General features: G+C 39.6%; 1 protein-coding gene across 1 annotated transcript in view; it reads right to left on the bottom strand.

Moving 5' to 3' along the window:
* Positions 1-27,927, bottom strand: part of PPP3CA (protein phosphatase 3 catalytic subunit alpha) — a 204,331-nt gene that overhangs the window by 63,284 nt on the left and 113,120 nt on the right. Inside the window, exon 3 of the mRNA XM_082315613.1 lies at positions 12-136. Coding sequence (XP_082171739.1) covers positions 12-136 — 125 coding nt within the window. The remainder of the gene's footprint in view (positions 1-11; positions 137-27,927) is intronic.

The raw sequence follows: 27,927 nt of genomic DNA, 5'->3' as shown, positions 1-27,927 counted from the left end.
AAGAAACTTACTTCAATGCTGAAGTACCCTCTGTCCACGTAGTCTCCCAGGAAGAGATACCGCGTGTTGGCAGGAGAACCTCCCACTTCAAAAAGTTTCATCAAGTCAAAGAACTGACCATGGATGTCTCCACAAACTAGAAGAGAAAAAGAGCAATATTCAGATTCACCATGTGAAGATCATCTTAGGCACATGCATTCTGAAGTCACTGTCTTATAAGAAATGTGTTACCACAATTTTGTGCATCATCCTCTAGTTAAAAAACTAGTGAGAGCTGGCAGCTGCTCAGCAGAACTGTTTTTTCCACGATGTCCACCCATATATGTGCGTGCAAAAGGCTACCAACTAAAGGACAGCCATCAGGCAAATCTGACCTATAATTATTTTCATAGATATCTGCCCATTCCTCCTGCTGCCCAGCAGAGCACACAATACTGGCAAGAGTAGTAAGACAAACTAAAGTCATCCTGAAAAGAGAATCTGTTCAAGAAAGGTTACTCTTTCTTTCGACATCACTCCTCTATTCCTCCTAGTCTTAAATCCAGATGAACACCAATAGGTTTTCTGTAAAATGCGAAGCATGCCTGTCCTGCATATGCCACTGGTTAAACTAACAAACTTCTGACTTCTGGTTGCTGTGTAGAAAAATGGCCTGCTTGCTTTCCCAAAGCATGTCTTACACGAGAAGACACTGATTTTTCATGCTTTAACCTCTACCACTTTATTTAATCTCATATAATTATGATTTGTTTCACTTCATTGCAACGAAGTCAATCTAACAAGCGGCTTCTCCAGAAGCAGCAGCTCCCAATAAACACGACAGAGAGAGCACAAGTGATGTGCAGCCGGGGCTAAGCAGGGGTGCCTCTTTTTGTGCCTTAGAATTAAGAGACTGGCTCGGCTATCTTGTGAAATTCCAAACTCGTTGGTGGGTGATTTTAAGCATCTGCAGGAAGGCAGGCAATGGTTTTGGAGGCCCCCAAAACTAACAGTGCTGTGCCAAAACTGGCTTCCTTTTGCCTTGCTTTGTTTCCTCTACCTAAGGCGGGGGGGGAGAACCCCCCAGTTTAGAGCGATGTCCAGACCTTTTCTGGCAACCATCCTTAACAAAGAAAATGTTAACAGCCTTGACTGTTACTGAGGTCAGTTTAGACTGGCTGTCCCTTCAATGACTCAAAAAAAAAAATCCAATTTGCAAACTGGAAGGGTGATTATGAAGAAACTGAATAAACCAAGGGTCCATGATAGACCTTATCTTGCAACAGCAGCACAGCTGTTTTACTGTTAACACTAAATTCAGAAGGCTTCAGATGCTTTCTCTGATGTAATGGTTCAAGCTATTGTATTCAAGCAGTGCTCTCATTTGAGCTTTTATCTGGAAGTTGATACAGAGGTCTTGTTCTATCACAGGTAAACAAACCTCACGTTTATCGCATGACGTGGAGAAGCTGAAGTCACACCTCCACATAGATACAAAAGGACGATATAGAACAGCTGTAACACCAAATCCAAAAAACTCACAGCGCAAACAGCATTCATACGTTATTGTCTTTCATCTCAGTCCGGTCTCTTTTTACATTTTTTACTTGCATCACTTTTCTCTGAATGTATACACTAACAATAGGATCAATATAATATTGTCATTCCATTCAAAAACTAAACCCAACCCCCCTCCCCTGCAAAATCCCCACCCAAACCAAAACCAACCTCCCCTTGGGTACAGAAGAAAAACACTGATGTCCCAGTCACTGCTTTCATGAATATTTATGTGAAATTGGTGACACAATTCACGAGTGCTGGCTACCTGAGCATTCTTCTGTGATAGTAACAGGGTATTTTCCCCATAAAATAGCATATAGTACTCTTATCACTATTGTGTTTCATTGTATAATCTCTTTTTCCTAGTTGATTCCTCCCCAAGAGTTTTAGATGACAAACTTCATGTTGAAAGCCATCAACAGTTATGATTTCTATTTAAGAATAATATCTTCCATTAATTATGCAAAATAAATACTATTTAAATCCTGAAGTGGTATAACACCACCCCTCTTTCTCTAAAAAAAAGAAAAAAAGAAAAAGTACCCCAAAGGAAATTTTTTGATAGCATTTTTATTTGAACAAGTTAATCTACCAAACCAATACACACCACTTGACTGTACTCCTCTGCATGGACACTGTGGGAAGATTAAGAACACGTGTCGCATATTGATGGCCAAGCAATCTGCTCTCCTAACTTCCAGCAGAAAAGCTTTTAGTTATATAACTGTACAGCTCTACCAATTATCGCCCGCCCCCATTTGCTCCAACTGCAAAAACCTGAAGTTGAACAAGACTGAAAGATTTTTAAATGGATTTAACTTTTGCTCTTTCACTAAAGCACAAAGAAACAAGATTTTTTTTTTTTTTTTGTTATGCCGATGTGTGTGAGCAGGTAAATACATTGAGGCCATTACAGAGAAATCAAGAAGGTTAGAGAGCTTTCCCCAAGTAGCTGTATGCCCATGAAGTTGTCACAAGTCAGAAAAGCAGAGAGCAAACCAGTAAAGAGGACAGAAATAAGAAGTGCAGAGCCCTGCAATCCCATGACTTGCAAAATTCTGAACTGGACTTGAAAATCAGTACTCGATGGATATTCCAGGCACTCTGCACGCAGCAGCCTACTCTTTTTATACTTGACAACAGATGCAGAAATATATCCGGGGGAAAAAAAAAAAAAAGATGGAAAGCTAAAAAGCCCTCAGACCGAACCTTGCCAAGCAATTAAAGTAGTTCCAAAAGAGAAGCTTAAAATCAGCAGGTAAAAGCAGTGGGAGAAGACACTCAAAATTAAGAGTTTGAAATTAAATTGAAATTTAAATTATTATGGTCAGATCCCAGAATTCCTACTGAAAGACCACAATGTTACATACAGTTAATCCAATTAGTATTTTGCCTGGAATAGCATGGAATAGCTTAAGGATCTTATACTTTCCAGGTTTGTGTGTATAGACCTGAAATGTCCTTGCAACATAAAGCCTGTGTACTCACATTCTGATGGATGGCCTTGTTTACAAATAAATTAAAGGGCAATTTTTTATGTATACAGTACAATACTCCATTTGTAGTTTGAAAGCAACTGCTTCTAAAGCTATAGTTCTGCCGTCTTTCCTTTCCTACTCTTAAGAATCTCAAAACTGGAAGATTTCCCAGGCAGCCAGATAAATGCTTTATCTTTCATTAGGTGGGGGCAGAAGAGATCCAGCATTATATTTCCATTCATAAAGGCAGAAACATCCATCGGTCAATAACTCTGCCATACCCTTCATGTCCTGTCTTGCAGCTTCCCATCACTGACAAAGAGCCTTGCAGCACATTCAACGAGATACGAACATTTTTCCACCAAAAAACAACAAAATAAAACCCAGCACAGTGAAGCAGAAAATTCAATTCTTAATGAAGATCTCAAGGATCAACGTACTTATGGATTTAAAGTATGAACACAGGGAACATAAAACACAGTTTGTATGTGTGTGGGATGAACATTAAAAGCAGCTGTGTTCGTACAAAACAAATTTATCAAAAGGAGGAATACCAGGTGGTATGTCTTCTATCAGAAATTCACCACTGGTTTCCCAAAAGTGCCATCAAGTCATGGCCTTTTTACACTCATCAATTTATGATTACTAAATAATCTGACAGTATATTTCTTTCCCTAAAAAGACTGCTTAATTTATCCAGTGCTTTTCAACTTTCTTTATATCCTTAAATTGCCAGCTGGGCAACAACAAAACAGTGTTTCCACTGACTTACCATTTCCAGGGATCAGTTCAGGCACCAAACTTGTTGCCCGTGAATTTGTCTATCTGAGCCTGTCAATAGTGTCTGCTTACCTAACCTCTCAGGGCAGCAAGCTCCAGAACAGCATGACACGCTATGTAAAGACGTTTTTTAAGCTGTTTTAAACTGATCTCCTACTGAATTCATTGGTGCAATCAGAAGGTTTAAGAAACACTGGCTGTTTGTGGACTCCTTAGACATTTCTCTCTGTTGAGGAAGTTTTCAGGGAAGACACGGGCCCCTCCAAAAGATTCAAGTTCACAGGACTGCCCATGTAGTTACTGAAAAATCCTGTTTCTGAGCAGCTTTTCCTAATTGTTATGATGGGTACTTTGATCCACTACACCATCTTACACTATAGCACCAGAACTTTCCCAATGTCTATAAAATACCATTTTATTATATATAATATATACATATATATTATATAAAATATAAATATATAATATATAAAATACCATTTTATTATAAAAATAGAAATTGGACATGGGGGAGAGAAGGGAGAAAATTTTTTTGTTTGTTTTTAGAAATCGTCATCCTAATAGAAATTATGTTTCTGACTGCTTCGCTGGCAGGATCTCCCTCTGATTTATATCAAAGGAACAAGCAATATTGAAACAGGAACCATTAAGTTCAAGTTGTACTAGCAGTGAAGGAAACCCAAAGCTTAGCAGTGGTATTGCCAGCTTATTTATAGAAGACAAAGCAGTAGAGCAGTGATTTAGATTGCAATGATTATTGGCACAAATAAAAGTCTGAAAATGCTCTTCAGATACCTTCCTTCAGATAACTAAATGCTCTTCACTACATACAAACGCAGTCCAGAGATTATTCTGTGTGGTTTCCCACTCCAGATGGATACTAAGAACAAAATTTATATTCATAGTACATTAAACACTGTCAATTCAAAAATTTTCTATCTGCAACAGTTTGGATATGCTGCACTTATTTTCTCATTTATCATGTATACACTTAATTGGTGTAACATTATAGTCTGACAGTAAAACACCATTAATGTTTCAAGTGAATTTACATTCCATGTATCACAAGATTATATTCCCATCTTCAAATGTCATCAGGGATTAGGAACAGATATGCAACACTCCATCATCAGCTTCAGAAGCAACATCTGCAAACTCAGACATGTATGACAATTAACAATAATGAAGCAAAGACACCTTTTAAAAAGAAACTAACACTGTGTAGGGAATATTATCCATTGCTTGACAACTTATTCTTTACATTCACTGAGCTAGGGATGTCTTTGCACTGAGGTCCAAGAGATTGTGCTTCAGCAAAGCAGCATGCAATACTGCAAAACCTAAGGGAGAAAAACACCCTATTGAGTTACACTGCAAAATGCAGACTGCAAATCGCAAAGGGGTTTGTTTTGTACAACGTTTAGGAAGTGTTTAGCTGCTTACCATTCCACTAGTTAGCACATGCTTCCAAGAGCTTACCATTTTCCAAGGACACCCGGTACTTACAAAGCCTTACTGGCAAAGGGACAAGCGCACCATGTAAACCTGCCCGTGTCTGAGTTGACTCCTGGATGCTCATTTGTCCCGGTCTACGGGATCAGGTGGTAAAGAAGCTTCATACCCCAATGAGAAGTATGTCCCAACCATTTCTCCAGGGAAGTAGTCTGGAGCAATTAAAAGTTACCAAAGGCTGAATGAAGAAGCCAAGTGAGGAAGGAGTACTTACAAGAAACAGTGGACACACAAAGGCAAAGCAAAAACAACTAGATGAACTTCTGCAGCTGAGGAGTTAAAGACTGGCCTTCCTTAGCCAAGCAATAAATACAAGGGAAAACACCTGCAATAGCTATATGCATGAAATTCTCAGGTGTTTCAAGAAGAACTACTGCATTGCTTCTGAAGGGCTCAACTATTAACCAGAAGGCTCTCGTTTTCCCCAAGATTGAAAAACAAGGTCACATATAAAAGTGACATGTCTTTGATTACACAATCTTTGAGCTTGAATGAGCTTTGTTTCCAAGCATACGTGTTTCTGAGGAACAATAGATATTGCCACAGTAGTATGAAATGTTCAAAATGCCACGTTTTTTTCTATGCCCTTTTTTTTATTGATTGCTAAAGATTGAGCCATTTTCTTCCTTATTTTTTGGAGAACAAGGAGGAAGAAGTAAAAAATAACAGAAGAAACTCCATAAGTTTTTATTTGTAGCTGCTCACTAAAGCGCTACTCAAGACACAAAGTCAGTGGTTAAGTTCCATACACAGTTTTATAGTCATGCAGTTTTGTTTCTGTTTATAAGTGAGATGTTTAAAGAACTAGCAGACTTCATTACTTACTCAAATTAAAGTCAGAATCATTTAGACCTCTCACTAGGTAACTTATCATCCTAAGAAAACATCTACTAGACTCAACATAATGGGCTTTCATATGAATGTTATACTAAGTATATTGAACAGCACAGCTCTGTATTTCCAAAAGAAGCATGATCTCATTCATATTCATATCTGGTTATCTAACATGATTATAATAGGCTTTCATCTATCTTTTCCCTTCAATCACTGCATGCAAATTGATGAGTTTATACTACCAGAGTGAATTGGCATTAACAAAAAACTGCAATTACGTATTTTCATAAAGAGGCCTACTTCATCACAGATAAAGCCAGAAACCATTAGCCATAAAGGTATAACAAAGGAAACCGCAAATGGACCATCAACACCACATTTGACAATGTTGTTTGGTTGCCGACGTTCCTTCTTTGTACTGAGGAGAGAGAAGAAAAAAAAAAAAAGAAATATCTTGGGAAAAGCTGTTTTCTGTGCAACACGCGAGGACACTATACTGTGTTCTGCTCTGCCAACACTCGAAACGCTAGTGTCTGTAAAGATCAACCCACGCTCACTCCTTGTAATAGGAGTTAGTTTTCTCCCACCATCCCCTGAAGGCTAGAACAAATTAATGACACTTCATTTGAAGAGGTAGAGTGAAAAAGAGTGGGGAAGGGAACATATCACATCAGAAAAGACCTTCAGGACAACAGTCATTAACATTCTCTGGTGAAGGAGGAAGGAAAAAAAAACCCTAAACTACGTGGCAGCAAGCCCTTCAAGATGTTAAGGCTACAAAAATATCTTCAGCACAAAGTTTTTAAAAATAGCTCCACAAAATTACTTTTTGTATCACAAAATTATTTGCAGTGTCTCAAAACAAAATAAAAACCATGTACATAAGCCGGGCCAGCAGAGGAGCACCTCTGTGTATATAAGAGATACCAAAAGCAACAGTCTCAGGAAACAGCCTCTAGCAAGTACTGTAAAACCTACACTGGCAGAGAAAAATCCCTTCCCTCCACACTCCTACCCTGGCTGAATTTTTCAGGAGAGTAAGCGGGTATCACAGCAGTGAGGTGCCAAATGAAAACTTTCAATTCCAGGTCAAAGCAACATGGCAGAGGTGTAGTAGAAAGGGGATGGCGATCTAGTGAATATTTTACAGAATTTTTCCAAGATCAACAGGGAAAGGTGCTCTCATCGCATACACCAGAAGATGCTGAATCAGGTCACGGGGAGAGAAACAAAACAGGATGGGAGTAAAACAGCATTCACTCCCATACACATCAAAGAAACAACCAGCTCTTCCCCTGCCACCCTCCAAGGTCAGCACTGCCCCCGAGCATCCTCCGTAGCAAATGGAAAAGCAAATGCACTGTCATTATCTCCTGTTAATGCACCTTCGGTATCAGGGAGCAATGCTTATTCCAAAAATAACACCATCAGAAGGATTACTTGTGAGGAAAGTGCTTCATTGGTGTATGGGCCAGGATTTCCAGCTCATATCCTTAGACCAAGGTTATTTATAGCAATAGGGAAATTCTCTTATCCTCAGTTTTACAGATGTAAAAAACAAAGGCCTGGGGAATTTTAATAATTTATAAGGTCACGAGTTTGGTCAGTAGGAGGGCAGGGATAGCCAGAGACGGAACAACACATCCTCACATTGCTCCATCCAATTCAACACACCAGAAGGAGAGCCCTGTCAATGAGGAAGGAAGGTCTTGCACAAGAAGCAGGCAGAGCCTGGCTTTACACACGATGGTCCAAATGAAATTTAGGGAAGGTGAAACAAGGTAAAATGGGAAAAGGGCTTTTGAAGACAAGAAGCTCAAATATGCTCAGCTCCATAGAAAAAAGAAGCATAACATTCAGTGCTGTGTTTTATTATGGGAATAGCTTTTATTTGCATAGATTGGACTGTAATAATACCCACCTATTACATACAGGTTTGTTATTAGAATTACTCAGCGTTACATCTTTCTCACTAATCTTCATTAGTTTTTTGCTATACAACATTTTTCCAGAGTCAACAATTTGCCATTAGAAGTAGTTTGTAGCTGGTGCTTCACAATTTAATGTGATAATTTTTTTTGTTTATGATTTAATTCAACTCTTAGGACCAGGTTTCTTTACAGTTAGTACTTCTCTCAGCAGCACAAATCCCAACCCCAGTGAAGTTAAAACAAAGGCACTGGTAGTACGTGGATACAGCGATAGTTGCATAAAGCCTAAAGAAGCCCTCAGTATTTACAAGGGCTTGATGGACAGTATCCTTGTTTGCTCTTCTTACTGTAGAATTTTAGAACAGTATTACCCTAACAGACTGCAATCCAATTACCTCCCAAGCACCCAACAATTTACAAGATTTTATGGGTAGCAGCATTAGCATGTCGAGATTCAGTATATGAATGCCTAGCATCTAAAAACCTAACCACAAAAACTGGACGTCCATGTTGACTTGTAATATATATTTTCCATTTTCACCTGAGGATAACATTTGTTGCCACAGTTTCCTCATTATGTGCCGTCGCAGACCTGCTTTATGCCCCATCCCACCCCTAACTTAGTCTTTTATTAAGAATCAGAAGCATTACTATATAACTAAAAGCATCCTCCTTCCTTCAGCACAACAATTTGTCTTATCAGTGGAAAACAAACATTTGCTCAACACAAACAAATGCATTTGTTCATTACCTTTGGATCTATAGCACTCTGCCTGTATTTCCCAGAAACAGATGTTAAGGGAAAATAAAAATACTATTTCTCAAATTCCTGGGCTCTTAATAAGCAACTGGCAGTATCGACATGGATACTTGCACGCACCCTGAGTGGAAGGAGGCAGCACAATTAGCTTCAAAGAAACGTGGTGAAGTTCAGCATTTGGGCTTAATGGTCTATATTCAGAGCCGTGAGTGAAAAGAACCAGCAGTGAAGACCTACTGAGCTTTAACCTCAGCTTTTGCACCCACGTCTTTAATGCGCTTGAGCTATTATTTTAATCTAACCTTTCTGTACCACAGGTGTTCATGTGCTAGTATACGGATATAGGGTCAGGGAAAGCAAATAATGTGCAAGTTCCCCAATTCTAGCTCAAGCCACATAAGACGACTTTTTAAAATTATAGAATCTAAATTCCATAACCAAAGTCTTATACAAATCTAATTCTCAGTGAAAAACCATTAACCTTTGAGGAAAGTGCTTTTAAGAGAAAGCTCTCAATAGTAATTTATGTCCTGGTAAAAGCTCATGTGACAATCAGTTAGGGAGCCAGTGCAAGGAGGAGTTGACCACATTAATTTCCTCTTGCTGAAAACATATACCTAAACATGATCTTGAGTATGTGGTTAAATATGCTGATCCTAAATCAACATCAAAATCATAGAATGGTTTGGGTTGGAAGGGACCTTAAAGATCATCTAGTTCCTGAAAAAGCTGCTATCACTTAATGACAATTATGAAAATGAACACAAAGAAGTCACACTGATGAACAGAATAGCCTTAATTAGTTTCTTTGTATAATCTTGCTATTAGGAATATAAGGAGTGCACACAATTTAGACAGGACTTTGGGTAGCATTAGGGGTGGCACCCAGGCAGATTTGGGCTAGCTCCTGCACCATGCTCCTCGAGCAAACTAAGCAGTCTCTCCCACTATATTGAAAACTGTTTTCCCAATGGCTGGCTGAGTAGGGAAAAAACCCAAAAACAAAGTCAGAGAAGGGGAGGGACAGGGAGAAAATATTCTTGTGGCAGACAGCCACCAACCACATCACATGCAGTAAGTTGTTCTGGGAGGTAACAGAGTACTGCTATTCAGAAACAGAGGTAGGAAGAAAAGGTCACCATCAAAAAATAGCTTGCAAAGGCAACATCAGGTGAAAAAAATGGAAAAAAATATTCTGTTATACTGAATTGGCATTTATGGCACTCTTCTGGTCTGTAGTCTACGGTAATCTCAAATATGACATCCTTTCGGATTTCTAATACAGACTTATCAGATACATTTTTAATAATTACAGACCAAACATTCCAAGGGGAGGTAAATAAATGGTTAATATCTTACCAATCAGCCAAACAGGATTTCATTGGCATTTGATTAGGTTAAATTTGATATGGGAATTAAGTGTATGTGAATTCAGTATCTCCGTCCAAGGATCTCCACCACCTTACTTTTTGCACTTGCAGGATAAAGGCCTCCGCTGCTTGAATCAGCCTCAGCTGAACGAGTCATACAAAAGCAAATCATGCAATCAGAATGTACACAGCCTGAAAACACCCCCAGCTACAGTTTCAGATGAGAAAAATAATGTCACATACTTGGGATTTTAATAAAAAGTTATATGTCCAGATATCAAATAAACTCTGGAGTCAGCTTTTTATATTGTAAGGACAAGATTTTCAGGGAGTTCAGAGGATCTGCCTACAGACTTCATTCACTCTGATGGGAGCTATGTGATTACTTCTTCTACAGCACTTCCCAGATTATCTGGTTTCAAAGAATATGGAACACCATAATCCCGGACATACATACACAGAATCTAAATATGAAACACTGCTTATGTGACCTTACGAAATTTTGTTTTAAAATATAACATACATCCATTTAAATGCAGCATGTATAATAAGGGAAGTATCTGAAAATACAGTGCATTTCCTCTTAAAGCGACAACATTAATAAGGACGTGCTTTTAACAGAAAATACAAGAGGTGAGACCATCAACTGCTTCCCTCAAACACCAGATCATTTCTGAGGGAGCAATTCCAACCCTAAACATAAAAGGAGCAAATCCCATCAGCAGGACGTAATGGTGCCACACACCAGAAGAAACAATTACCATCCTTTAATGCAAAACCATGCAAAGTTTCTGACAAAAAAAATTGCATAAAACTCCTCAAATACAGGTTTTTCCAAAATACAGTACTGCAGCTGTTAGGTGTGCATTACTGTTGGTGGAGTAGCCATACCTGTATGGCTGTACCAAAAGACTGCCGTATCAGCATGAAATAAAGCTTTGTGTCTGATGTGACTTTAAAGATAAGCGCCTGGCTTTGCACGCTACTGCTCTGCTGACTGCTGTAATACTTCAACCGTAAAGTGTTTGGGCCAACTTACTGCTACGCAATGTCCATTTTCTTCCTGCTCACTTAGTCCTTGACTTCAAAGACCTGAAGATACACAGCTTCACTGGGTAACTACTGGCATTGACTTCAATCACTTGCTTAGGCCAAATTTGGTTCTGCTCCACTCAGCTAACACAACCTTGTCTTCTGTTGTTACAGACCTTCTGTTACAGGGATTTCCAAACTGCTATGAAGTAGATAAACAAGTTACTTCCTAAATTTGCATTTTGCAAAGTCATTTTGACCAAGAAAAAGCTATTTGATAAGTAAGTCGGTATTTAATCTGGGTTGCAAGTAAAGTTTCTTGACTATTCTCAAAAGACTGGGAAATACCTACTGAACTCTTTCTCCAGATTTACCTGTCTGTATTAACGCCATATCTCATACTCTTCTCTCAGCATGGGGACAGTATAAACAGTCTAAACTTCAAGTCCTCCTAGTTCAGGGAGAAAGGTCAATCTCTTACATCTGTTAGTTTTAATAATGAGGTGGCACAAAAATAAAAAATATGACAGACAAGGAAAAAACTTGTCTTTTTTTTCTTTTTTTTTGGAATAACTGAAGTCACTTCTGAAACAATGTCCCTTGTGCTTGCTCTTCTTGGGAGGTTGGTGTGTGAACTACTACTAGAGACAAACATAATACTTCAGCTCTGTAAGACATCATGCATTTAAGGAGCAGAGTACTGCTAAATTACTATTACTTCCAGTGAAAAAAGGCAAATCTGTATTTTAGCAGGAGACTCGTATTGTTCCGAACCTTACTGGGCTAGTATCAGCTGTACTTCCACAACATACTGGGATAACCAGAGCTGCGATCATTATTTTAGACCACAATCCACATACTCCTTTGAATATTATATGTAATGCTATCCTGTCAGAGCATACAGCAAAATAATGCTTTAATAGGGCACTAAAAGATGACTGTTTCCCTGTTTCTATTCCATGCAAGTTGTGTACTGGTGATATTTTTTAACACAACACTATGTTCATGCAGAGACTGAAGAAGTTAAGCCCTTCTTTCAGAAGAAACTCTTTAACTCTCTTGCTCTGCAGAATGACTCATTTTTCAGAAAGAACATTGTCTACTTTTGGCTAAGATCAAATACATTATCAGTTTAATTCATTCCAGAAAGTGTTCTTTCCAACTACAACTACTACAATACTAACCCCAAATCCAGTCATAGTTTATTTTACTTTTGTCCTGCACAAAAAAAAAAAAAAAAAAAAAAAAAATCCCTTTTCATCATATTAAAACAGTTGCATTTATTTTTCTCATCTCTCCATTTCTTTAGCATGCACTTCCTGCAGCTTTGAATTCAGCTCACAGCTGTAGGAAACAAGGACCACAAAAATGTTTATGGTGAAAAATTATTTGGCAAAAGGAAACACTCGGAAATGCTCACAGCTACAGAGTATTTCTTTTACTTGAAACTCTCTATCTAGAGTATTATTAATCTGTGGGGTGTTTGTGACTGCTCATTAACACTAAATTTCAGAGGGAAATGCCACTTTCTGCCTCATCTTACAGGCTGTGAGGTTCTGTCCCATGTGGGCTGGTGACAAGCTGACCGCCGCAGCACATGCTTCTGCTCAGCAAACCTGGGCAATCTCTGGTCAAAGCCAAGCAAAAACCCATGGAAGTGCTCAAAATCACAGGCCCTTATCAAGGCAGCTACAGGAGTCACTCTGACCATAATCTTTCACTAGAACAAAGAAATCATCAACTAAAACAGTGAATCATCACGGCCAGCTGAACATTCATTAAAACAAAACAAAAACCAGTACTATAAAAAAAAAAACCCCACCAAACCAAAAACCAAATGCCAAACAAAGAGAGTCAACTTTCTCACACATTCAGGGCAAATGCACTAAACCCAGCATTTTTACAAATTTTCCTGCAATAAAATTGCTGTTGCTGGTAAGGAAAACAGCCAATACACAAGACTCCATTGTCTTTTTTTGAGCAATGATGTTTTTGTCTGCATCTACCCTGGGTTTATAAGCCTTTATGGGTCAATTGATACCTCCAGATGATTAAATTTTACATTGTTGCTAATTAAAAAAAAAAAAAAAAAAAAAGAGAGACATTTTCAAGAGAATCAAAATTGGTAGTTATTGTCTGAGAGAGCTGATACTACCACTAGTCACATGGTGTCAGCCAGAAAGTTTGGACCCCAGCACCTGGCAAGAAAGCATAACTCCAACCCGAGTTCAATAGACCTTCACTACAAAAAGTGGGTCCACTCAGCTCTCCTTTATTTACTATTTCATTCATTCTTTTATTTATATCCAATTCCCTTTATTTTCTATAATGTGTAGGTAGCTTAACTAACTGGCTGCTTTATAGGAGAACAGCTGACCTGCTATCTTCTACATTGAAGACACACTTTCATGATGGAATTTATATTATTTCTTTTAAGCATATTTCTGGCTATTCTATTCCTTGCTTGCAAACAAGCAAGCGGTCTTATTCCCAAGAACACGTTGCCTTGATTCTATGAAACAAAATCTTTTGCCCTCGCTATAGATTCCTTTATGAAGCACAGATTGCTGCTGCTGCTTCTCCCTTGTATTGGTTAGTACAACTGATATTGGTCAAATTTGGCTCTCAGCAGTCCGGCAATTCAAGGAAAACAGTTCTCTCATGGATTTGTTACTGTCAAGTGAAAAATGTGTGCTAAGAAAAAAAAAAAAAAGCATTATTTGCACTTCAGTGACTTTTCAGGCTGCTTGCTACTCCCTCTGGATTGCAATAGCATGGTTATTTGAAGTGATTGCAAGGCAGAAACCTTACAGGCACACAAAAATAATAAAATTCTAATGTATTCATATGTTTGTTAAAGCTTGCCTGTGCTTAACTGAAACTGTAGAAACTGCTTGGCAGTCTTTTTTTTAGCCTCCTGTATCTGTCCAAGTAATAAAAAAATACCTCTTGGATCATAAACCTGTACTTATTACACCCAAAAGTCTTCCTGTACTCTAGAAGTTTTATAACCTAGATTTTCATTGAAAATGTTATATGATTTCCCTGTATATATATATATATATTTCAAATTGAAATATTTATGTTATTGAACTTTGTAGAGAAAATTCATTAAAGACCTTGAACGGACAACAGTCTATCTACCGTAAATAGCCTGCTAGAAAGCTGAAAAGCATGTGACCAAAAGAAAGACAAAAAAAAGCCAAATCAACAGAAGCTTCTTATGAAAAGGAAGACACATCATCATGACTAAAAATATGAGTCAGTGCAGACAGGATCTTATCTTCAGAAAACATACAAGTACAGTAATCAGGTTTCAGAAGATCATCACCCACAAAAGAAAGTAATTGTGGGTCTGTCTTTTTGGCGTCCGAGGGGAGCAGGGATATCTGCACACCACAGGAGGCTGAGCCGAGGAATCTGCTACGAAAAAATGCAAGTCGAAAAGAATGGGCTTTCAACCCATTTTCCTCCTTTTTCATGCAGTCTCGGACAACACACAATTCTAAAATACAATCCAAAAAATATTAATTCTCTTAACTCAAAAGAATGCATGCAGAGCTAGGAAATATTTGAGTTTCGCCACCAAAGAAACTAAAAAGCTATATAACAAAAAGCCAGTTAGGTATGAAAATACTGATAGGGAGGATAAGTATACGTTCTCTGGAATAGCATCTTATCAAGACTACAAAAGATGAAATTAATCTCTACAACTATTGCTAAGAAGAACAGACAGTGTCACCTTTCATAAATGTTAGTACTTTTTTTAAGAATTATTAAAGTCTAAAAGACTATTTTAAGAACTAAATACATGAAAAAAAGTCATCTTGGTTCATTTCAAACACCTGTTTAGCTTTGATTCAAGTCTTATTTAAAAGACTGGACCACATAAAAAAAGATCTAAAACGCTGGAGCTGTTTTGACAATTTCTTTTAGAGGACCGACGATCAGAAACTTGCTGTGGACAGTATTACTGTCATCTAGTCCATCAAGGACTGACAAACCAAGTACGCAGCTACAGGGGATCCCAGGATCTGGGAAGGGTCTAGAAGATCCTCCTCCAATGTAGGGAGAGGCTAAGCTGTCCCTCCCAAGCTGAGCAAGGAGCAGCAGGGAAGGACTCGGGACTTTCTTTGAGCCCCTGTCATTGATCTACCCTTACAAACAAACAGCAGCAATAAGGCAATCCGAAGAACAAAGCCGCAACAGACTTCTGCAGTCTAGCAAGGCTTCTGCACCAGGCACAAGTCTTGCAAAAGTCAAGAAAGCGGTTTTCACTTCTTTTCCTGTAAAAATTGTTACAATAAAGTTCTACCACAGGTATTCATATCTCTGCTAAAAACAAACTGTTTAAATTGCACATTCTTAGCGAGCCATCAGCAGCATGGGTAAACGATAAGGATCAGGTGTGATTTGCATTGGATCAATGATTCTTAATATTCACTGTACTCCTTTTCTCAAGATTGTTCCTTGGCTGGCTTGTGGTATATAACTGAATACAAATAGCTATCTTTTATAAAATTATCTCAACTAAAGAACGTAATTTTCACCATTTAAAGAAATCGGTGGGTAGTTTATACCCAAGAAACTTACTAGCATTCAGCAATCCCTTCACAATAAAATCTTTATCCGCTTACAAACTGACTCACATAGATCTCCTTAACAGGCTATTGTCTCTCTTCAGATAAACACACCTCCAGCAATATTTGCAAAACAGAAAAAAATGCCCAAATAAACACTTACTGCTTGTTTTCTGGGTAGGTTTGGTACTCAAAGTCAGTAAATATGATTATCTCACTTGCCTTTCTTTAATTATGGCGTCCTTTCAGGCACAGAAGATGATGATGTGAAAAGTGAAGAGTGTCACACCCCTTAAGAGGCATTACAAGAAACAGTCATTAAGAACCAGACTAACCCCGTCTTTTTTCTGTAGATCATTCATATTGACTATTTGTGGGATTATTTCATAACTGACTAGCCAAAATCCTTTTTCATATTGAGGTTCTGTCTCTATCAGAGGTTTTTATTTGGCACCTACAAGAACAGTATTTCTAGGAAACTCCTTTTTAAGCAAAAGGGTAAAGAGCCATCATTTAAGATAACGTTTCAGTGGACTGCAGGACTGCTGTGCTTTTCAAGGCAGCCCTTGAACATGGATGCTCTAATGATCTAGGCTCATTACCTAGAAAGATATAAATCATTATTACAGCAGGAAACAGACTGCAACATTTAAAACTCAATTAGTGACAATGCAAGCAAGTGGTAGGCTGCAAAACTGGGCTTTTCTGTTGAATCAAAAATTTAGCAGAAGAATCAGCACCAGCCTCTTTTGCTACTTTAGTTTGCTGGGAAATCAGGAAATAATTTCTCCATTGTAAACTGCAACAGTAAGAGAGTTTATTGGGTAACTTAAAAGGTCATTTCTATTCCCTGTAGCCTCACTTTAGTTTTTCATCATTCTTATGTACAGTATTCGAATATTCATTATTGGCTGATGCAGTTTTTGAGTCATTTTGTTAGCATTTGTGAAAAACAAAAAGCTATTTCATACAAGAGTGCATCTTGGTTTTTAAAGTGCATTTTAATTCCGTAAAACTCTAGAAACTGAAAATTCACATTTTGGAATTGCTGAAGGATACATTCCTCAAACTAGAGAAATAGTGTAAGTGGTGGGAGAAGACAGGAAAGGTCAAGGTGCAAGAGGAGCACCTTATGAGCTGGAGGAAGTCACCTTACCTGTCCCCCAAACTTCTGTCACAAACAGAGTGATCATTCTGCACACAGAATGGTAATTTTCTGCATTCAGCAGAAAAAAGGAAAAAAAAAAAAAAAAGACTATATTTTTCTTCCAAGGCCGGTGTGTATCCTGAGTGAAATACATGTAAAATAACTCAAGCAAAAAGGTTTCCTTCTGCTACATAGGTAATCATTACAGGAGGAAAAGGGCTGCCTAAGTACAAATGAAGGGAAAATATATTGATTTAATCACACAGTTTAGTTGTCTGCTGTTGACCTGACTGTTCAGGAATACAGACAGTGAGAGGCTCAGTGTGGCAGATGCAGACTTTGTGAGAAATTACAGAAAGAGCAACACCAAAGAAAAAAAATACGATCATGCAAAAGTATTGATACATTTCTGAAATAAAGTACAGGCACAGTGTTAAAATTGCTCTAAATACATGCGTTACAACTGTCTTAATTCCTACTTTTATTTTGCTCTTTCCCTGGTGCTTTGCCTCATCCTATTTTTCAATACATCAGGACAAAGATGGCAGAGGTGCAGCAGGAGGGAAAGAAGGGAGCACGGCTTTCAAGGCCCCTGCTTGTCCCGAAACCTGGACTGCATCAAAACCTGGGACGCTCAGAATCGATTCTCAGTCTCAAGGCAGGAACAGGGCTGCACTTAGGTGACAGGCCAAGAAAAAAATGAAGTGCAGATGTGAAAAAAAATTAATTCCTGAAGAGAATTCTGAGATAACAGCTGTCATCTAATAATCCATTACCGTGCTTTATTTTTTAAATGATGTGAGCCAGAAAAAAATCTGCCATTCTGAAAGGCATGAGTAAACAAACCCAGTGTACATTCTAAGTTAGAATCAAGTTTCACACTTAGTTCAATGCATTTTTTACAGAAAATACGTCCTCTGTAATCATCAGTCTAATGCTACCCATAAGCATGAGTCATATACAGATTTTGCATCCCAGATAAAAAAAAATTCTCCCTCATCGCTTTCTTCATATTATTAGAGAGTTTATTTCAACAGAAAACAAAACGAAAGAGACGCATGTCATTGTTTCCATTGAAAACCATCAGGAAAACAAAGTGGAAAATAGCAGCTTCGCAACACAAAAAAAATGTACGTGAGGCTGGAAAACATCATTGAAGTTTAACCATCTCTCCAAGCCTTTAAACTCTGCTGGGGTCCTCCAATTTTCATACTTTATCTATCAACAAGAGCTGCATCAGCTCGGACTCTGATTTGGTATGAATCAGGCATCCTGTGTAAGAGTCAGCACTAGGGCCTCGTCATCCCTGCTTTCTCTGGACTTACACTGGAGCCTGCTTCTGCAAAGTTAGCGGGGCAGCTGATACACGAACGATGGCACGGCACCAACTGGTGTGGAGCCAGGTCAGCCTGCCTCGCGCTGCCAGGCTGAGCAAGGACCGGAACGGTCGGCCAGTAGGTTCAGGTACTGCTGACGGCCGGCCGACAGCTTACAGGAGGTGGTATTCCTTCCCAGGAACTATCTATGTCTCTGTTATTTTTTGTTTAAAAAAAATAAAAATACTGCTTTGGAAAGATTTTGTGCCCTTAGTTTCTCAATGCATAGTCCTAACAATGCAGAACAGCTGTCAAACGTTAGGTGGATATTCTACAATAAAGTAAGGTAATATCTGCTGGCGGCACTTCAAATTCATTTTTAAGGACTGTGAAGGACCGGGTCAATAGAGCGCAGGGGTAGGCACCATGCTATGCTGAGTAGCCACAGTTACATTAGTCACTAAATTAAGCAGTTTTACAGCCTACAATACAATACGCTCAACCCTCACCTCGGGAACTCATGCCAGTTCTTTCTCTCTCCTTCTCAATTCAGCTTTATTTGATTTTTCCATTCAAACCTAACTCCATTTCTCCACACCTTCGGGGGAAACAGTTGCTGCTGTATTAGGTGTAGAGAAGGTGTGCCTGACATTAATACTACAGGCATGGGAACACATCTGATAGTCAGACACGTTATTTGAAAAGGATTTATAGCATTCCCAGTTGAAAAGAAAAAACATAAACCAGAAATCACAAAATCTAAACAAAACCTGTTTTCAAGCTGCCTGGGCATGAACAAGAATTAAGGAAGACATCCATAGTACAACCTATTTTTACAACTAATTTCCAACAAGTGTCATTGGATCTTTATCCTTCACCTCACCTGTTCATCTCAAGGATTTACCTTTGCCAGGGTGACAGCAAGAGAGAACAAAACGAAGCAAAAAAACTCCACCAAATCTAAGACTATAGTCACTTAAGTCAACTTTTGTTTAGCAAGCAGAAGTCCACAGCTCAAAATAAAATCTACTGTGTAGCATAATAAACTAACTTTAGAACAGCAACATTATTTTACGTGGAATAGTAACGATTACACTGGGGATGACTAAAACTCCCAGAAGGACCTGAGACACTATAAGAAACAACATCTACAGATTCGAAACAAAGGAAATGAAAGACCTATACAGTAAGACTTTATTTTCATAAAGTAAAGCCTTAACATCATCAGTGGCATAATCCACACAGGATTAAGTACTAACCAAGATGAGCTGTTACAAACTGAAGAGGGACCAGGAGACTGTACAACTAAATGGAGAGATCAGAAGAAGTCACCACCTCCTCCTCCTCCTCAAATCTCCTTTGTCTGGCCATTGTGCCTCAGACTCTCTAGTCCACGGATGGACATCCAAGCCGTATTTGAGATTAACACCAGCTGACCTGCAGGAATAAGGAAACTCCCTGAAAAACAATGTAAACGAGCCCACGTGAAGCTCCAGGCTATGCAATCAAGCTAATGCAGGTGTCCATGCTAATCTGTTTAGCAAATGACTTTGGGTTTCTCTACAGCAGATCACTGCAACTGCAGTAGGAAGCAAAAGGTTTCCAGGTGTGAGCTTTCCCTCGGCAGGTGAGGAGGGCCATGCTGAGGGAGGCATCTAGCCTGGAGTATTTGGCGAGGGGGGATGTTTTGGTTTCAATTCCTACCCATACTTTGGGTTTTAAAGAACAAACACAAGTTTAAGGACATGGTCCAAATCAGGCTGCCAGCAAACTGGCAAGCACCAAACAAGCATAGAAGCAATGCCTGGAGAAGACTCGTTCCCCCCCGTCTTATGAAATACTACCCCTGTAACACCAGCTTTATGGAAATCTGGACAGCGTTACTGAATGGTATGTTGCCCTTTGCAGCTCACGTTGCTCTCACACAAAAATCTCTTATCAAACATTCTGTAAGATGGAGAAGAACCCCATTAGCATCTCTATTAAAAGGGTCTTGAAACCAAATCCTGGAGTTAACAAGCATGACACATCAACCACAAAACACATCTAAAAAGCTTTTGGTTTCCCAGGAGGGTTTTGGCTTTTTTTCTTGCTATTTTCCTTAACAGCAAATGAAATAATAATAACAAATGGTTCTGACAATTAAATGCCTCCACATGTTTCTGGAGGCATTCATTTCTTTGCACTACATACAAGGAAAATAACTATATGGTATGCTGCAGCAGGATTTATTCTTCAAGAGTATTCCTTATGTACTCTCTCAGGAAAGAAAATTATTAAGTCACCAGATGCCACAGATATTGACATTTCTCCATCATCAGGATCAGGCCATAACATAAAGACATTCACACAATACAAATTATTGTATACTAAACTAAACTCTCCTACATTAAAGAAAAAAAAGAGCTGTAAATTAAAAGAGGGCTGGGTAGGTTATGCTGGCTTTCCAAAACAAAAGTCAGAAGATTCAAGAAAAGGTCACAAAATGACAGCATGTTGCCTCATGACTCCAAACAGATGACTAGACAGGCCACCATAAGTGACCAGAAAAGTCTAAGTACCAAAGAAAACATGTCTTTTTCCCTAATACTAGTGTAAGAAAAAAAAAGTCCCTGTGACCTTATGATGCTGAGAGTCACAAGAGGAGAAAATAACTTAAACCTGGTTTCATTAATTTTCAGACAGGGTCTAGAAACATGCAATGACTTTGGAAACCTTATAAAGCTAATGAAAATGCTTCAGAAATATCAGTGTCCATCTTCTTACTACTCTTAATTAAAAGTAATTACTCTTAATTAAAAGTAAGCTATCTTATAATGGAATTTGTCCTCTATTTTCCATCTTACTGAACTCACCAAATTAGCTACCGGAACTCTAATTTACTCTGTACCTACTACCGCATGGGTTGCGGAAAGCTGACTACCTTTTCAGCTATGACAACTCTGCATCCTTCTGGTTCATGACAGACACATGGTGCTAAAATAAAAAAAAAAAAAAAAAAAAAAGAGCACAGCACACTTTTGCAGAAATGAGTCTATATCTCCTTCAAATCAGCTCCCTGCAATTCAGTCCTCCAACACGTAATAGCAAGGTTTATATCCTCAGCGGGAGGTCACGTTAATAGCACTGCATTTCCCACATGGGAAGAGTAGCTGTAAGAACAAGTGCATTAGCAGATCCAAAACAGGCAATTATTGGTTTGAATAAGATACCAAAGTGTTAAAAGATCTTAATGGGAAAAAGCAAAAATCATTTCACACTGATGTTGAATGATACACAGGAAAGACACCTTTTTTTCTTTTTTTTTTAACTCCCAAATTGAGAGTATCCTCTTCTGGCACAAGTTTATGTTATTAGTCACAGAAGCTCTTTTAAATTTTATTTATTTACTCAAGTTTCTCCGGCCAAGAAATCACAGGCATGTAACCTCATCAGCAGGGGGAACAGATGGACATTCCCAACAGAGTCTCCTGTCCCCCCCAGCCCTGCCTCCTCTTTCCAGCATACTCGATATTCTTAAGTGATGGGATAGAGGTTTGGCTGCCAGCACTACTATCCATGTGCTCAATTTGCAGAGTGCCCACTCCAGTTATCTGGCCCGCTCAGCCATCTCGCAGGTGCCAAATATTGGTGACTTATGATGTTCAGGATGCTCTCCTTTTCTGCTGACAATGCACTGGTGTTCCTTCACTGGATACGTATTGCCAAAAGATACAAGCATAAATAAAAATAATGCAATTGACTTCGTCTTTTAATATTAGCTTCTCCCCTTCCATTTGAAGTGAAAGTATAGAACTTCATAATTTTTTTTTAACCTCATTAAAATTAAAAAAAAAAAAAAATCTATCCTTGTCTACATGAACCCAAACAACAGTACTAAATTGTAGGCACAGTAAAAGAGTTAAAAGAACACTTTAAGGTTGCAAAGTCAAGCATTCAGTACCAGAATTCAGCCTTCTTTCCATATGTGTTATCATCATCTTCAATTAGAGACCACAGTATCACCTCCTTTCTCCCCAGGAATCTTGCCACATGCAGTGCAAAAGATGGACTGTACCGATTTTCGAAGAGCAATGTTCTGCTTTTCTCCTGCTTCAACATATGGCTCCATGCTGAAGCCTTGCACTCTTCCTCTCTCGCACCAGGATTCAAGCTCACAGACGCTTAATTTCCCTGGGGGTTCTTCCAAGGCCTGCAGCACCAGGCAGGCACAGGGGGGCTTCAAGTGGGACATCATAACAAGCTTTTCACAGAAGCTGGATTCCTGTTAAATACCTATCAACTCTGCATATCAATTTGAGACACACAAGGCTAACGCAAACTCTCAAGGGAAAAACCCAACAAAACATTCAGCATGTGATGAATTCAAGCACAGTCCCCAGCAACTTCATGTGCCAAACTACGTAATCAGCAATTCAGCCAAATCATAACCCAGGTTTTCAACTCAGGAGCTCAATATAATGAGACAAACCTAATGAAGAGCCAGCTGTAAAATGTCTGGGTTGCACTGACAAGCAGCCTACGCTGCTGGCTCTGCCAGGGGGAGAGGCCTGGACAGGCAGCAAGATTTCAGGAACAGCAGAGGAGCTATAAATTCACCCCTAGTTTGTGGTGGTGTGTCCTTTTTTGGGGCTATCTGACTTTAAATCGCAGTTCTTACAATTACAAGCTCAGCCACAGACGTGTACATTTTCTACGCTGTAATTTTAACAGCATTAGTGGGAGCTCCCTAGTTCGTACTACACAAGTGAAATTGGAATGAGATAATGAAGGTTAAAGATGACTCTATGGCTAAAGTTATCCCAGATGCCATAAGTTAATGTCCCTGTCATTTGTACCAATGCTGTACTGCAAAGATTAAGCGTAGCAAGAGATGTCTGGTCTGATCTTTACAGCCTCCATGCTGCAAAATCTGACAAAATTCCTTTTTGACTTCTGCCGTAATACCTCCAATGCCTTAAACTACAATTTACAATACAATAAAATTTCAATCCTCTAAGTATGCCAGCAGTATTTTGAAAAGGAAATATTATTTAATGAAATAGATAGCTCTTTGACTTTTCTGTTTTGCTTCTTAATTCCGCTCCGTGTCCAGTGAACCCCTGTAAATCAGGCAGAAGCACCAACTCCCACCAGCACCAACCACTGGAAGTGTTTACAAGAACAGACTTGTGCTTCTAAATTTTCAAGATACTGAAGCAAATTTTCTTTGCTTTCAAGATTTATTGTTGTTCTTTACTAGGTCCTTTCCTCACCCTACTCTAAAGCTATTTTACAGCTACTTTAAAGATCGGCTTTTGAATTTATTTTTCATAATCCACATACACTTCCATTTTTATACTGCAATATGAAATCTTAAAAGAAACCACCAACTGGAATTCTTGCTCATGCGTTAATAAAAAAAACCAACCAAACAAACAAACAAAAAAACAAACCACAACAAAACATGTGGCTACTTCTGCCCTAAGATTTTTTTTCTGAAGCCCTCAGAGGAAAAAAAAAAACTAAAGACCTTCCAGTGATACCATACTATGGGAAGAATTCATTCGTGCACTGAGAACAGCCCAGTCGATGACCTATGCCTCTTGTCAGAATTCAGATACTTTTTCCTACAGCAGTACCAGTTCAAGACACAAGTACATGTACAGATTAAATATTTTAAAATTTAAAAAAAACCACCTTTAATCAGTCAAGACATCATGTTAAACACACACATAAACACTCAATTATGATTTTCAGAGGCACTGCAAGATAGGATTGAAGGGGATCAAAGCCCACAGTCCTCACATCCTGATAATTCTGCTTATGAATCCTTAAAAAACAAAAACAAAAAAACCACCCCAGTTCAATTTTAAGTGAATTCATTCTTTGTCCTTACTAATTCTAGTGGAATCCTTCCAGAACATTTTTGCTCTGAAGATGAGGAACTTTTCTTCTAACTCCCAGCTGACTTCTTATCTTTACTAATAGGTGACCATCCATTCTTATACCAAGAAAACAGGTCACCTTCCCTCCAGCTTTTTCCCCTCAACCTTTTGTTTTCAGTCTGCCCTGTTCCACCACTTCTGCACCCTTCATCCTTGGAGCATTTTCTCTATAGCTGCTACTGTTTAATTTCATCTTGAATACAAACAATCAGAAATACATGTGTTATTCCAGACAAGTTTCACCAGGGCTTTGAACCACACACTGATGAAAATCAGCTCAACACTTCTCTGTGGTTATTAGAAATGCCTTTTCAGACAGGACAGAAATTGTCTTTTTCACACCTACAGCCATTCTGCAATTAACTATCAAAGCCAGGACTTTCTCGTCCAGAGACAAGCTGATGAGCAACCTGCTCGCAACAGAAACTCTCAGCTTCACATACAAGACTAAGGATTTCATCCCATTTCTGCTACCGTGGCCTTTAATACATTTCAGTTCTTCCCTCATTTCCAGTCCTCCTCTATTTGACAGTGCCTCCCACAGAGTGTCCTCAGCAAAATTTATTAGCACATGCCCACTCTCTTATGCCAAGATAATTAATGAAAATATTATATACAATTTGTCTCCTGATCAACCTCCAAGCCTTCTGGAAAGAGACAGTTCCTTCAGCAGTGCTCTCAGGCCACCTCATCTTAGCATTACAAGGTTGACAGAGTTTTGGTGAGAATCGCAAGCCTGGTGACCTCAATGATGACCAGACGACCTAGATGCCCAGCCTGCAGCCAGTCTGCCCTAGAACAAACTGACCGCAATATTACAAAGAGAATATCTTTATCCTAAGTTACGGTATCCGGTGATATTCTCCTGGAGTAGATTGTTATCCCCAGTGCTAAGTTCCAGCTTGGAAGGATGTGACTTAGCAGCCTTTTCTATTGCTGTTGCCCTTCCTCAGAGCTATCTCCCATCTCCAACATCTGCACATGCAGACCAGCAGCTGCACTTGCACCTGGAGAGAATGGAGTGGACAACTTGCAAAATGTAATCTATCAGCCACTATGCCTGCTCACTTTTCTTGCCTGGCCCCCCTCTTCTTTCTGATCAATCTCCTCGCATCTCCCCTGCTACATGTTGAAAGGGAAATAATTTCCTATTTAGCAGGAATGCTGTAAGCCAGCTTTGTAACGGACCAACCTGATGGCCAAACTCCTACATATACACCTTTCCTCCGTAACTCTGCAATCTGTGACCAATGTTGCCCTCAGCATCCCGTCCTTGGTTGAGATGCCAACCGCGCCCAAACAACAAAAGAAAAATCAGATCACACAAATGTGTTCACTGAAAGCAGACAATACAATCAAGCAGTCAGCGCAAAATTGCTGGGTTGTCCTCCCCTCAATACATGACTTAACAAGGACTTATCATCAGGATAAAGCCTTTAAGAGGTAGCATTGCATCAATTCTGAAACTCTAGGTAAGAAACCTGTAATTCACACAGCTATTTACAAGCCACAAAGGTGGTTAACCTCCAGTACCTAATGTCACCATGAAAAAACAGCTATGCACAGTAAGTCTTAATCATACTGAAGGGAACAGAAGATTGCAGATGCATAAATTGCTTTTACAGGACATTACGAGACAGGTTTGCCTTCTTTCTCGTTCCTTTTAGGTGCCAAGGCTCTCCCAGTCACACAACACAACCCAGCCAACTGTGCCCATGGCTACGTGGCTGTGCATAACTTGGCTTCATTTAGCTTTCTTCCATACATGCTGTTTGGTCCCGCAGGTCAGGACTGCAGGAGTCAATATCACACTGCCTGCAGAGCTGCCTGTGTGTTTCCTAATCACACACTGTGCCTTAAGTTACAGCCTTAGATCCACAAATGTGAGTAGAACCAGAAAGAACAACTACACTTCATGACACAAATTAAAACCACAATTAAACAATTTCTAAAATGGTAGAGGATTCAGTCACTCTCACAGAGGCTGTCATAAGCCGGGAATGTGCCCTTGCTGCAATGAAGGCTAATGGTTCCCTGGTTGATGGAGGTGATCCTTCCCCTCCGCTCAGCACTGGTGAGGCCACACCTGGAGTGTTGTGTCCAGTTCTGGGCTCCCCAATACAAGAGAGACATGGGCATACCAGAAACAGTCCAACAAAGAGCCGCAAAGGTCATTAAGGGGCTGAGCATTTCTCCTATGAGGAAAGGCTGAGAGAGCTGGGACTCTTGGAGAAGAGAAGGCTCTTGTCATTGGTGCCCAGTGACAGGACAAGAGGTAATGGACAACAAACTGAAACACAGGAGGTTCCCTCTGAACATCAGGGAACACATTTTCCCTGCGAGGGTGACTGAGCACTGGCACAGGTTGCCCAGGGAGGTTATGGAGTCTCCAACCTTGGAGATACCGAAAAGCTGTCTGGACGTGGCCCTGGGCAACTGGCTGTAGGTGGACCTGCTTGAGCAGGGGGTTGGCCCAGGTGACCTCCAGAGGTCCCTTCCAACCTCAACCATTCTGTGATAACATGTCCTTGGTCAGTGTCATTTAAGAGAAAGCATTTTTCACAGGATGATCTGAACATCTTAGAAATCCCTAAAATTTTGCCTCTCAAGCCCTTAGAAAAGCTCTCCTCCCATTTGCTCTAGCAACATCGTACAGCTGTAATATCTCAGGTGCATAACAACTGGCAGCCACAAGCCTTCTAATTACTGACCATCAGTTCCCTTTGTCTCTGAAAACAGCACGCAACTGTCATCACAGCTTTGGCTCAATAAAAAGCCTGTAGTACCATAACTAGTAAAGCTAAGTACCATACATTCAGGAAAAAAGAAAAATAAAAAACAAAGCAAGCCTAAGGAAAACTTTAGCAGCATCTATTAATTCTGGTGAACCACAGCAGCTACACTGAAGCACAATAAAGAAGCTCCTCTTTTTTCTTATATGCCTTCCATGAGTTATACATATACATGCTCCCAGAAATTACTAACAGCTTGCTTTACCTCAGTTTTACTGAAAGAAACCACATGAAAAATCAGTGATTGTACCTTGAAGACTGGCAAGGTCTAAAAGGTGCACTGACAGCACCCTCTCAGCAGTAGGGCAAAGCTCCTCCCCAAAGAGTCAATGTGCCTGCACCCAGTTGGTTGCTAATTGTTCATCAGGTAATGGTTCATTAGGATGGCCAAAGTTCAGCTGGCAAAAGCCCAGACAGACAGCAAAAGCCACATACTTCTTCCAAACACCCTGCAAGGTGGTCTCCTGTTTGCATGTTGCTGCAACATCTCGGGGCAGACTCTTTTAGTATCTGCAGAGAAAGTCCTTGGTTGTCCCAAAGGTTTTAACCCAAGCGCTCCAGATCATCCCAGGTTTGACTCATACTCTGATCCTGCCAATCAGCACTTGTCACAGGGCAGAGGCTTTGCCCAGGAAGATGACTACAACTCTCCACAGCTGGTTGTCCCTTTTAACCTTATTTTCTTTTTGGTGCAACTTCAGACAGGAGACATTGCTGCAGACATTACTGCCAAAGCTGCAGGTCAAGTTCCCTAGCGGCACATCAGCCGTCTGGCATGACACGGCCACCACACAGAAACAGGGCAAACATCTGCACAACAGCCAAGTACTGCCCACGATTAGCATGGCGAGGGAGAGTACCGTTTGCCAGCAACGATCCGTTACCTATTTGACAAAAGCACCAGCTACACAACAGGAGTCAGATCACCT

This window comes from Platalea leucorodia (assembly GCF_965183815.1).
Source record: "Platalea leucorodia genome assembly, chromosome: 6".
NCBI lineage: Eukaryota > Metazoa > Chordata > Aves > Pelecaniformes > Threskiornithidae > Platalea > Platalea leucorodia.
Note: the sequence above shows the minus strand (reverse complement) of the source record. Positions and strands in the feature narration are given on the sequence as shown.